General features: G+C 55.9%; 2 protein-coding genes across 2 annotated transcripts; both read right to left on the minus strand.

Moving 5' to 3' along the window:
• Window positions 1-292: 292 nt before the first annotated feature.
• Window positions 293-868, minus strand: LBRM_22_0670 (mitochondrial DNA-directed RNA polymerase; the record flags this gene model as incomplete). The annotated part of the gene is made up of 1 exon (XM_001564936.1): window positions 293-868. One exon carries the CDS (start codon window positions 866-868, stop codon window positions 293-295), a length of 576 nt encoding a protein of 191 aa, XP_001564986.1.
• Window positions 869-7061: 6193 nt separating this feature from the next.
• LBRM_22_0680 (conserved hypothetical protein) lies at window positions 7062-8837 on the minus strand (the record flags this gene model as incomplete). The annotated part of the gene is made up of 1 exon (XM_001564937.1): window positions 7062-8837. One exon carries the CDS (start codon window positions 8835-8837, stop codon window positions 7062-7064), a length of 1776 nt encoding a protein of 591 aa, XP_001564987.1.
• Window positions 8838-13263: the final 4426 nt, after the last annotated feature.

A 13263-nucleotide genomic window follows, 5' to 3' on the forward strand; every position in this document is an offset into this window, starting at 1 on the left:
GGAGGGTTTCATTACAAAATTTTATTATTTTTTTTGGGTTTTTTTTTTTTTCTCCTTTTTTACCTTTTTTTTTTATTTTTTTTTGAAATTTTTGTATTTTTCTTTTTTTTTTTTTTATTTTGGGGGGCTTGTAGTGGTGAACTATTTTTTTACTTTTTATCCCTTAATTGGTTGGATAAATCCTTTTAATATTTTTTTGGATCCCTTAAAGGCGTGAGTGGCCTTTAGTGATCCCAACAAGGTCCCTTCTTCGTTTGTTGTTTTTTAGGCTTTAAACCCCAGAAAGATTCCTTTAAAGAATTCTTCGGCACCTCCTCAAACCTTGGTGGTTCGTGCGAAGGATAATTCCCAGGTGCAGAACAGCGGCGCGAGGTCGTCCACCAGTCCGGCGTTGCGTGTGGTTTCCACTGGTGTGAGACACTTCGCGAAGGCGCGAATGGTGCTTTTTATACGTCACCGTTTCCATCCCAACCACTCGAGACTGCTCCGCGTGGCGAAAGCACTCCGCTCGGCGTTCGACCTGATGCACGGCAGGATCGAGGAGGTCCATGAGGCGGTGCAGCAGCGCACTGTCGTCCACCTCCTGGACAGTGGGATGAATTACACCCAGCTGGACAAGGCGCTCGTTCACATCAGCCCGCGCCAGCATCTCCTTCATGGCACCGTAGCGCACATAGCTCACCAGGTAGCTTGCAAAGGGACTGAGCACCTCACACACGGGCAGCTCCAGTACCAGCTCCTCGGAGACTGCACGGTAATTGCGGAACAGGCCACCCACTGACCCACCATGTCCCTCCTCGACCCCCCCCTTCGCGTGCGTGCTGCGCCACCGGCACCAGCCGGGCTCGGGTGGACGGCATGCCTCCATCCACGCGGGCAGCGGCCAGGGTCCTGCTCGAGAGCGGAAGCGGCGGCGGCCCAGGCACGTGCTGGGGGGCCGGCAGGGAGGCCGACCAGCCGCGGGCCAGAGCTCTGCGAGACACGGTGCTCGACCTGCATGCCATGCCCCGCCCCCCAGTCGCCTCGAGCCGCGGCACCCCGCTACACCGCGCGGCCGGACGGAGGAGATGCCGCACACCTCGCACGCATGCGCTTTGGGGCTCGCTGCGGTGCATCTCGGCGCGCCCTGTGCGGACGTGGCACACCATGCCAGCCGTGCCTCACTGCTCCCGCATTTTCGGACCCTGGGGCCTCTTTCAGGGTGACGCTGCTGCCCGGGGAGAGGGGGAGGGGGGCTCGCTGCCTGCGTCCTGCTCTTCCGTCCGTGTCTTGGAGGCGTGTCTGGATGGCCGGCGCGCGCATGCCGCCCTCGCCTGAGTCCGCACGCCCTTGACGGGTGTGAGTGTGTCTGGCGGAAGGGGCCTGCGGATAGGAATGCGCCGGCGCACAAAAAGCTCGCAGCCTGTCGTCCTGGAGGTGCACAGCGGGGCAGCGACAGCCACCCGACGGGGGAAGCCCATGCAGCGCCATGGATATGGGCCTAATCGCACCAAGGCGTGAAAGGAGGTGTGCTGTGAGCATCAAGACACCCGCAAACCTCTCGGAGCACGCCGGCAACGACCCCGGGTCAGATATCCTCATGGCCGACACAGGCGGGATGGGGTACCACAGTGCTGAGGCACTGGTGGGCGGCACGCCGCCTGAACTCCATGGCGCCCCTGTAGGAATTCAAAGCGCGGACAGGTGCCCGTGCGCAACTGGGCGAGCATCGGGTCTCCCATCGTCTCGCAAGCACAACAACGGTGTGCTCTCCTGGTGCGATGTCCGTCTGGTACAGTGCTGCCTGCCCACAGCGAGTAAGGGTGCTTCGTAAAACGGCAGAGTCACTGCCTGCATACTGCTGACTTTTCATCGCCTGGAGAGTCCGCCCGCAGCCCGCCAGGGGGCGGTGCGTTCAAGCGCACGCGACCGCTGCGCGTGAGGGAGGTGTGTGCGTGCGCGGCTCTTCAAAGGAGCCGATGCCTGCATACCCGTGCGGGGGCTAACGAAGTGCTGTAACAACGCCGTTATCTCCAGTGTGTACGCGTCCCGCGTCAAATGCGCAAGGCAGCCCCTCTGGCGTGCGTGCGGAGAGGCTCAACCGAAGCGAAAGGACGGGAAAGGGAGGGAGTGACGTACCGTTAGTCAGTCAAGACAAATGTGTGTGTGGGTGTCTGCTGATGAGTGAGCCCAGTGAGTGAGCAAGAGAACCCTTTGGGTGTCCTTCAGACATATTTGCAGACAGAGCTACATAGATAGACACCATACTATTTTTTCTGACTTCTGCATCTCTTGCTCTCCTGCGGACACCGAGATCCATCGAATGCGCGCATCCCCTCCAAACACCGAACACGAAGACACACACACACACACATACGCGCAGCACACAACAGCAGAACGAGAGCGCAGTTTTGTCTCAAGCGCCGACCTTTCTTGCGATTTGCTCGTCTGCTTCTCTGTTTCGTGTGGTTTGCCCCCTTACAGGGCCGCTGGTGGCCTCGTCTGTTTTACCCCTTGAGTGGGACGGCAGGAGTGGGGGAAGAGGAGCCGCAGTACAGACAACAGAAAGTAGGCCGCACAGAGCAAAGGTGGTAAAGAAAAGACGGAAGTGGGGAGAAAAAAAAACACGGAGAGCACACACAAAGAAAGGCAGCAAATGAGAGGTGCGGCAACCAGCAGAGCGAAAAGGGGGAAGAACAAGAGAGGACGAAATAAGAGGACGAAGAAATCCGCACGCACACTCCACTCAGCAAATTCCAAGGGTAACGATGGGAGTCAGAGAGAGGAACCCAATGGTAACGCACACATACACGCACACGCACGGACTCGAAAATACAATAGAAGACGCCAGTGCGAGTGAGAGAGAATCGAGGCTTCGGAAAGGGAGCGGAGAGTAGACGTGTGACTGCATGCACACTGCTCTTCTGCTTTAGCTGTGTATGGGGGGAGGGGGGGCTTCCCGCTTCGACTCCGTAGTTTTGGCTTCAGTTCTTATCTTTTTCTATCCTTTAATACAGTGGTGCTGTTAGTCACGGGCTCCGTTCATTATATTCTTTTTTCGTCCTCTCGTTCAGAGTCTCCAAGAAGGAAAAGAAAAGGTGAGGAAACGTACAATTTCTTTCAATATGTCCATTCTCTGCCACACAGCACGGGTTCAGCTCCCCTCAGCCCGGGGCTGCCACAGGCCCATCGCGTGGTGCGGCACAGCCATAGGGCACACGCTACAGCAACACCCACCCAGTCATCGGAGCACGGCCTCCGCCTCAACCCCTGCCCACCCAGCCTCGCAGGTCGCCACCCGGTGCATCCCTCGGGTGGCGCAGGCTCCCCACCAGCAGGCAGCGAGGGCCGCGTGAGACACGTTCGAGTCACACTGACACTCAGCCCATCACGTAGATGATACAAACGTGTTCGGTGTCGCAGGTCGCTCCGACAGGACGCCATCCAGGGACTGGACCGCCGACATCCGCAGCGATGCACCGCTCCGGCCTCCCCGCGTCGCAGGTCCTTGGCCCCGTCAGCGCCAGAAGTGGCCCGGCGTTGGCAGGGATAGGGGCTGCCTGGCTACCCCGGAGAGGGAGGTAGCGGGCACCGATGCCACACACTGAGGTGCCCCCCGTCATCAGGGTCGTTGAGGCTGAGGGGAAAACAAGCGTAGTGCCGTAGACAAGGCCTGGCGTGGGCAACTGCAGAGAGAGAAAGAGACAGAAAAAAGAGTAAAAGATGATGACTGATTAGCAAGTGACGGTAAAGGGAAGAAAAAGAAGAGGAAGGAATCTTGAAGTGCTTCAGTGAGACGCAAGAGAGGGCAGAAGTAGGTACCTCAACAGGAAGATGCGTACAATGACGTTTTGTAGAGTCGCAACAGTAAGCGAAGGAGGGGAAATAGTTGGGAGGAGGTGGGGGTACTCAACAGAAGCAAAACCAGGGGAAAAAAGAAGAGGAATGAGAACAAAAAAGAAGGAGATACAGAAGAGGTAGAGCGCCAGTAGTGAGAACACGACTAGGCGAAACCTCCCAAGAAACGAGGAGAGAGGAAAGGAGTGAGGGAGGGTAAAGGAAAGGGGAGGGGAGGGGACGACGAGGGAAAGGAGAGAAAAGGGCGAAGGAAGAGTAGCCGCGTGACTCACTGAGGCAGCAGAGAGACACACGCCACAAACACACCAGAGCAAGAGAGGTCGGCAAACAAGGTGGCTTGTCGGTTTCAATATTCTGGTAATATAAAGCTGTATAAAAATAAAATGTATTGTGTCGTACCAGTACTGCTACTACTACTACAGTGCTCCATCAACTAAACAGACACAGTCACTCATGCGCCTACACACATACATACGTGAGCAAAGAGATTCAGTGAAATAGAGACAGAGACACAGAGAGAGAGAGAGAGAGATGCACTCACAGCAGAGCAACTGCCCCCTCCCTTCTCCCGCCAACAACAACCAAGAACAAGCCAAGCAAAATAATAATAATAGCAAAGAAGAAGCGAAAAGCATTCAATGGAAGACCCATTGTGAATAGAAAACAAGAAAAAAAAAAGAAGAGGGGGAGGGGAGGGGAGGGGGAAGTCGTTAAGGGGGGAGAGAGAGGGGGGGGAGAGACAAAACAAAACAAGCAAAAGGAAAGCAAGACAGGGAAGGGAAACCAGAGCGGTGCCGCTTACACGACAAAGCAAAAGTAAAGGTAAAAAGAAAAGAAAAAAGAAAAGGAAAAAAAAGAAAGCGGTAGAGTCAAACAGAGAAATCGAGCAAAAGACGTTTTGAGAAGTGGCGCGTTGGGGAAGGGAAGGGAAGGGAAGGGCAGACGGCAACCGCGACGCGGAACCCTACACAACAGCAAAGGAGGAAAAAAAAAAAACGTACTCGCCTACATGTACGACAGTACGTCCTTCATGCTTCAACGCGTATCGCTTTTCGTGACTGCTGCTGCTGAGGCAGCTGCTGAGGCAGCAGCGGTGGCAGCGTTCCTTTCTTTCCGTTACTTCTCTTTTCGCCTCTTTGTTAACAAAATATCTGTGTGTGCGTGTGCGGGTGTGCCTGCGTCTCTCCCTCAGTACGTGTGCGCGCTCCTGTGATGGTGTGCTGATCGTGTATCGGGTCCTTCTTTACTGTTTGGTATCGTCGTGGCGATTCGTTGAACCCTCCCACTCCCCCTGCCCCCTCGCCCTTCATCGCCAGGAAGCAGCGGATGACGGCACTCTCTTTGCCTCTCCTTTCGCTCCTTTGCAGATTGAAGCTCCTTCACTTGAAGAGTCAACAGCGCATTCCGCGAATGAAGCCAAAACACAAGGGAAAAAGAGGGGGGCGCACCATCAGAAGAAACAGCGCACACACACACACATCACGACGACATACAAAAGGGTAGAGAGCTGTTTTGCTTCGCTTCATCGCGTGCCTCGGCCACAACGAGCACGTCCGCAAGCAGACGCGTACAGCCAGCGGCCGCTGCACCGCGGCGGCGAGGACGTCGCCTAGGACGCACCGTCCGCCGTCGCATCCCGCCAGGCGCCTGGCGGACCCACCATGTCCCTCCTCGACACCCCCCTTCGCGTGCGTGCTGCGCCACCGGCACCAGCCGGGCTCGGGTGGACGGCATGACTCCATCCACGCGGGCAGCGGCCAGGGTCCTGCTCGAGAGCGGAAGCCGTGGCGTCCGTCGAGGTGTCGGGGGTGCCGATCCTCGGCCATGCACATCCGTGCAGCGGAGAGCTGCACTGGGTTGCGGCGTCTTGCACCGGAGAGTGCGCTCCACCGCGCGAAGTGCTCCGATGCCCAGTGTGCCGCACTCCAGAGGGCGGATTGCTGCGCAGCTGGCCTGACGTCTCCGTCGACAGAGGGGGTGAGGAGGGTGACGCCATCAGCAGAGAAGGTGCGCTGCAGCCCGGGGCGCCGCGTTCAGCTCCACGCCCAGCGAGTCCACCACAAACGGTGAAGAGAAGAGCCCCCAAGAGAGGGGGAGGAATAGAAAAGGAAAAAAAAAGTTAAAGAGCAAGAGAAACCTCCGCACAATATGGGAGAGGGGAGGTGGAAGTCAGCGGGCATGGTGGAAAGAGGGAAAGAGAAAAATGAGGGACCACACCCACGCACATGTACACGCCTACGTACAAAACAAAAGACAATTAACAAAAAAAAAAAAAAAACGAAAAGGAAAGCAAGCGAACGAGTAGGCGTGTTGGTCTGTCTGTGTCCGTGGGAAGAGGGCATGTGCGTGGGGCGCTGTGATATACACAGGTTGTGGGCCAGGGGGGGGGGAGAGGGGGAGGGGAGGGGGGAGGAGTGGCGTATGTATGTGAAAGAAAGAAAAGGTAGTGTTGGGCAGTCTTATTCATTCTGAGAGAAACGTGATGAGGGGAGGGGAGAGAGGGGGGGAGAGGAGGAAAGGAAGGAGTGAAGAAACACGCGCGAAGGCAACACACGAGCCTACCCGCGAAAACACAAGAAAAAGGGATAAAACGGGAGAGAGAGGAAACACGGAAAGAAAAAAAAAGAACGCAAAGGTGGGGAAGAGGAAGGCAGGGCAACAGAGGCTGTTGCGCGATGCGAGGGCCTTCTACCATTGTCAGCATCGCCCACGCTCGCTGGAGATGAGGCCGCAGAACGCAAAAGGAAAAACGAAGCCCCCCCCCTGTGCCCCCGCATGGCGGAGCTGAGTGCCCGGTGTGAAAGTACAAGGGGAGCACAGAAGACGCGTATGCTCGACTGTATGCATAGTGCGTCAGAGTCTGCGTATGACAGCCACCGTTGCCGCCACCGTCAGCGAGGGCGGCGCTGGCAGCGTTGAAGATCGTTCATCTTCGTTTCCTCTACACCTCTGCGCACAGTTCTTTTCGGCTGAACCTCCTCGCCTGCTTCTCCTTCTTTTCCTTGATAACGAAATAAGCAAAACCCCAAAAAAAAAAAGAAGACAAAGACAGCAAGAGTGTTGTTTTGCTTCGATACAAGAAGAGGGCAAACATGAGGAGAGGGAGGCACGGAGCTGGGCAAGAAGGCAGACATTTTTCGTGGGCCAAATGTCATCAGCTACGCAGGATCGGCCTCTCCCCCGCCCCACTCCACCCTTTCTTCAGAAGGCAGAGTGTTGTCACATCACGCCGCGCGCGCGATCGGCCGTGCGTAGAAGCCATCGGGGTGACACCTGAAGGTGCTGCTCCTGCTGATACACTCATGTGGAGCATCCGTCTTGGGCCATGTGGCCAGGTACGGGTTGTGATGCCAGCGCGTGGGGTTTGACGAGGCGTGCATTGGGGGCACGAGCCGCGAAAAGCTGTGGTGGCTTCTCATCGACATTCCCAGAGTCCCCTCCTCCGACGGCGAGTTCGTCTTCTCTGAGCTGTTCGGCGTGCCTAGTGCAGCGCCGAACGCCAGCACTGAGGTGGAGCTGGCCGCAGGGAGGCTGAGGGATACGCGAACACGGCTGCCTTTCGTTGACGAGAACCCATATGAAGCCGCTGATGCCACGGAATTATTTTGTTGACCGCTGTTAGGAAAGCTAACGGTGCACACGTTCATCATGTGGGGCATAGTCCCACTCTCCACCGGCAGCGACCGCTGCGTCAGCGACACCGTCCCAACGGCGCTGACACGGCATCCGTTGAAACTTTTTGACAGGTAGGACACCGCAGAGGCGGAGCCAGCGCCGTCGATGCCATTGCTGACGTCCTCGCGCTGGGGCACCAGCAGCCGACTACTCTCAGCAGCACCACCGCAACCCACCAGGTACGGCCTCGATGAGCCGTGCACGCTCCCGGCGCTCTCGTCTGCCAGCATTATCATGGACGGGTCCTGGTGGTACGACATGCTGTGCGACAGCTGCAGGGAGGAAGCCGACCCGGCCTTCACCATGGCAGCAACCCCAGCAGGGTCCGCCGCCATAGCGCTGCCGTTCCCGAGAGGCAGCTGCTGCTGAAGGCTGATGGAATTGAACACAGACTGGCGTACGGGGGCGCCGCCCACTGTGGTGGAAGCGCCGGAGTAGCCGTGATAGTGTGAACCCTTCAACCGGTGATCGCAAGCCGTGGCTGAGCTCTCTGTGCCGCTCGTGAGGCCTGTAGTGGTGGTGCTCGCCTCAAAGGATCCAGGAGCGGCGCAGTCAGCGGTGCCGTTTACGCCGCCCGTGGTCGGAGATGCGGTAAGCTGCGGGTCGGCCGCCGTGAGGTCCTTGCAGAGGTGCAGGAATTTACACTCCTCGGCGTACCGGCAGCGCCCCATCGCGTGCAGGCGGCACACCGTCGCCGCAGACGCGTCCGCAACGACCTTCTCCTCAGGGAACCCGGTGCTCTGGTTCAACAGACTGATGCGCGCCGTGGGCGGGGCAAGCACAACGCGCTGCTCTTCCAGCAGGCGGCGCAGTCCAAGAGTGTAGCTCACGCGATCCAGAGGCGCGTAGCTCCCCTCAAAGAAGGAACAGCCCGGAACGTAGAGCACAACGTCGTTCGCTCCGATGCTCGACTCGGCCACCGCTGCCGCATCGGCGCTACTTTGATCGCCATTCGCATGGTGGTGAGAGTGGGGATGGCCAAGCGAGACGGACTCGCGCAGCGGGGCGTTCTCTAAGACGCCGATGTGGTCCTTATCTCCATGAGTCGGGCAGCAGCAGGGCAGGCTGTCCACCTGAGATCGGAGTCGCTGCACCGCTTCCCAGTCGGCGTGGAGCTGGTAGCAGCCCTGACCCTTGCGGCACCGACCAGCAAGAAAGAGCTGACAGAGCGATGGCAGCGTACCACGCTGCTGAGCGCGGGTTTCAAAGATGTACTGCGTCGGGATGAGGAGCTTGCGCGTCACCGGGTCCACTACCGTCATGCAGAGTTCGCCATCTGCGTTGTAGGAGATGTGGCGACCCTTGGTGGGGGCTGCTCGTGGCATCGCTGAGTTATGGCGGGGCAGCACGGATAGCTACAAGTCTTGGTAGACCTATACGAAAAGGAAGACGAGACAGAGAAGGGTTCTTGTGCAGGTGGCACACAAACACAAGCTCAGTGCAGGTAATCTCTGGAGTGGTAACGGAGAGGGGGGGTGCTGTAGTGGGTGAGGGGAGTAGTGACCTGGTGGTCAAGTACCGCAGGTGTTGTTGGTTATGTTCTTTGCTGCTGCCGTTAATTTTGTGAGCCACCGCAACCCGAGAGCAGAGGGCTACAAAGAGGGAGAGAGAGGAAGGGGGGGAAGCAAGAAAGAAAAAGGCTAAAATGCAGCAAAGCCTACGAGAGCGCGGAAAGGGTCGGCGAGAGGGCGGGTGAGGAGCTGTACGACTCTATAGAGGTTTGAGACTGTGAAAGGGGCGGAGGCGGGGGGAACTCAAGAGAACCAGGTGCAGCACAAACGCGGTAGAGAGGGGGTAAGAGAAGCGATAACTCGATGATGGCCGACTCCGTCACTCTTCGTAGTCTTGTTGCTGTTCGAAATATGGAAAGGGAAAGGGTGGACGTCGTGGGAGGGGGGGAGGGGGGAAAGCAATGTATTGAACGAACGAAAGAGAGAGCGGGTGCAGAAAACGATTAAAAAAAGAGCATGTAAGCTAACAGAGATCACTCGCCTTACTGTTCTTAGCGTTTTCTTCTTGCTCTTTTTCTCGCAGGGGGGGAAGCGGAGAGTCTGTGAGTGAGCCCGTATGTTGTGAACGAGCAGAGGGGAGTGAAGAACAAAAAAAGGGAGGGGCGGTGATAGATAGTGCAGAGGTACTTCATTGGAGGAACAACATCGATATCGAGATGTGCAGATGTTACCCCTCATCAACTCCAATACGGAGGAGAAAGGTGAACAGAAGGAGAGAAGAGGGCAAAACGCGCGGCCCAAGTGCGCCCCCTGTGCACACACATACACACAAGCGCACAGGTGTACGTCAGGCATGTTGTGCAACCCGTGTATTCTGCAGGTGCTCTCTCATTGTGGCAGTGGCCACTAAAATATGCATGGCTTTCTGCGCGCCCTTTGTTGGCGCTATTGTGCAGTGACGGTTGTTGTGGGTACGTGTGTGTGTGTGTACATTATTTGGATTTGTATTCGTGTCCATCTCAATGCGGTCGCTATCGCAGGTAAGGCAGAAGGAACGAACAAATAAACACGCACACGCACACGTACACACACACACACACATACAGAGAGAGAAAGTCAGACGAACAGATATGATCGCGTGCCCCGGCGCGAAGACACACACACACACACAAAGACAACTCTGAGTGTGCACATAAGAGACAATGAACAGTAGAAACAACACTTTAAAAAGGAGGAGTAAAACAACTGAGAGAAGAAACACTCAAGAAGCAGATGCAGCGAGAGAGGTGTAGGTATGGGCTGGTGTGGGTGGGGGTGGGGGTGTTGTGTGCGCATGTAGCGATTGTCTTTGTGTACCTTCACGCTGACCTACACACACACGCACACACACACACACACACCAGCTCATATACACAGATGTAGAGTCTTCCTTTTCCGACTCGCCACAGATGCAAATGCACAAGGAGCACAACAACGCATGAAACCCAAAAGCGCAACCGCAACGCACTCAAAGAAAGAAAATATGCAAAGAGAGAGAGAGTAGGAGGAGGAGGAGGAGTATTTACCTTGTCGATGAATGCCAGAACGAAAAAGCGCGCCAGCGAGCCGGAAAGAAAAGAGCTCCTATGGCTGCAGAGGAAGGCAGTGGGTGGTGGGCGAAATACACCCAGTAGACCAAGGAAAGAGAAAAGGGACAGAAAACCCTCAAAAAGTGCGAAAAGAGAGGTGAGAGTGCAGTGCCGACTACAGACATGCGCCATGACCGCACGCACGTCTTGCTCTCTGTGTCCCCTGTCATGGAGTGTAAGGCGAGCAAGGGAAAAGAAAGTGAAGAGGCACCCCTCCCCCTCCCTCCCTCCATCTTTTTTCTGTTCATCTCAGGGCACCACAACACCTCATGAAGTTCAGCAGAAGATGTGCACACGAAAGAGAGGCGAAGTTTGTTTTCGCTGCTCTTGTCAGTGCGCAGGAAAATGGGAGCGTACACACGCACAAGAGGGAGCAGCGAGCGTGCAACATGTGTGAGGCTGCACCAAAGAGGCCGCCTCCCCCCCCCCTATAAAGTGCGTAAGAGTACAAGAGGAAAAAAAAAGCGCAGAGGATACATGGAATGGGTAAGGAGAAGCCACAAAGAGGAGATGAGCACGGAGAGACGGGAGAGGGCGGGAGGGACGGGGGTGCACAAAAAGAGAAGAATGACAAGGAAGTCACAGCCAGGGGCCGCGCCACGAAACACACGAAGTCGATTACACAACAAGGAACGATCAGCAAAAGAGGCTAAACGAGAAAGGAAGGTGGGATGGGGGAAGCACATCTCCACAGAGAGAGGCAAGTATACAGGAAGAAAAAACTGCATAAGCACGCTGATACACTTACCTACGCAGAAAAAAAGACACGGGCAGCCATCGAGCGTTGCCTCCTCGTCCAGAATAAGGAGATGACAAGACGTCTTCAATCATCCTTTCATCCTTTCCTGTTTTAAAATTCAACGCATCCAGCTAGTAGCCTTCTCGTTAACCTGCTCATTCTCTGCCACACAGCACGGGTTCAGCTCCCCTCAGCCCGGGGCTGCCACAGGCCCATCGCGTGGTGCGGCACAGCCGTAGGGCACACGCTACAGCAACACCCACCCAGTCATCGGAGCACGGCCTCCGCCTCAACCCCTGCCCACCCAGCCTCGCAGGTCGCCACCCGGTGCATCCCTCGGGTGGCGCAGGCTCCCCACCAGCAGGCAGCGAGGGCCGCGTGAGACACGTTCGAGTCACACTGACACTCAGCCCATCACGTAGATGATACAAACGTGTTCGGTGTCGCAGGTCGCTCCGACAGGACGCCATCCAGGGACTGGACCGCCGACATCCGCAGCGATGCACCGCTCCGGCCTCCCCGCGTCGCAGGTCCTTGGCCCCGTCAGCGCCAGAAGTGGCCCGGCGTTGGCAGGGATAGGGGCTGCCTGGCTACCCCGGAGAGGGAGGTAGCGGGCACCGATGCCACACACTGAGGTGCCCCCCGTCATCAGGGTCGTTGAGGCTGAGGGGAAAACAAAAAGAAGAAAAGCGGAAGAACTATTAAGTACACGCACACACGGGCAGGAGCAAGAGAAAATGAGGAAAGTGGAGGAGAGAAGGGAGTCCCAATATCAGTAGTGGGGCTGCAGAAAAGGCGATCGGGAAAGAGGCAGAAAAAGCGAAAGGGGGTCGCCGTGACACGGCAAAAAGAAAAAGACGGCACGGAAGGAAGAGCGTATGGAGGAAGTGATGGAGGCGAGCGTCTCTCTTACTCATTAAAAAGGAGCGTGGCCAAGAGAATGGGTGAGACAAAGGCGAAAAGGGACTATATATGGATGTATATATGGATGTATATATGTATGGATAGATATGCATACATACATACGTACATATGTGTATACATACAGACAATAACAAGGAAATTCCTATTGTGTGTTCGTAGTATCCTGGGGAAATGGGTGGAGGGAGCGAGAGGGAGGTGCCGGCAGAAGCATCACGGGAGTTGCCTTTTTTTTTTCGTTTCCTTCTTGGGCACCTTGTGAATTTCTGCGCCCATCTGTTATGTTGGGGTGTTCGCTTCATTTTCTTGATGCAAGCACACCCTCAGCCTTTCCCTTCTTCTTTTCGCTTTTTTTTTCTGCATTCCCTATCGAGAGCAGTCAAGTCCAGCGAGTAATTATGGATCACTCTGTTGCTCAGCGAGAGAAGAGCGAAGGTATGAAGGAGAACAAAACAGAAACTACAAAAAAGCTGGTGAAAGAGGAGGCAAAAGAGGTGGAGAAAGAGAGACACACACCAGGCCATAAGCGAAACGAGGAAGATGACGACAAAAAAGGGGGGCCAGGCGAAGCACAATGAGAGGCAAAAAAAGGGGGAAGCATCGACAGCGACAGCAAGACAGACACAGCCTGCGCTCCTTCCTTGAAGGTGCCTTGGGGCCCACGAGTCGGTTGTCAAATTTGGTTTGCTTCTTCGGTGCGTCAACCATACCAACCCAAGACGAATCCAAAATAAAAACAGAAAGGCGTTTACACCAGCAACACACACATACACATACATCTAGAGAGAGAGAGAGAGAAGAACTGTGTGTGCGAAGAGCTGGAGGGAAAGCAAAGGAGAGAGACCTCTGCGGAAGGGAAGGGGGGAGGGGCGAGGGGAAGTATTATAGGAATCCGCAGGCCCAAAAACCAGATGAAAGGAAAGAGAAGAGCAACCGATAAGTAAAAAAGAGCCAACACAAAACTGTAGTGCAACAGAAGAGTGGCCACAGCGAAGGGAAGCACGTGCGAACA

This window comes from Leishmania braziliensis, chromosome 22 (genome assembly GCF_000002845.2).
Source record: "Leishmania braziliensis MHOM/BR/75/M2904 complete genome, chromosome 22".
Lineage (NCBI taxonomy): Eukaryota > Euglenozoa > Kinetoplastea > Trypanosomatida > Trypanosomatidae > Leishmania > Leishmania braziliensis.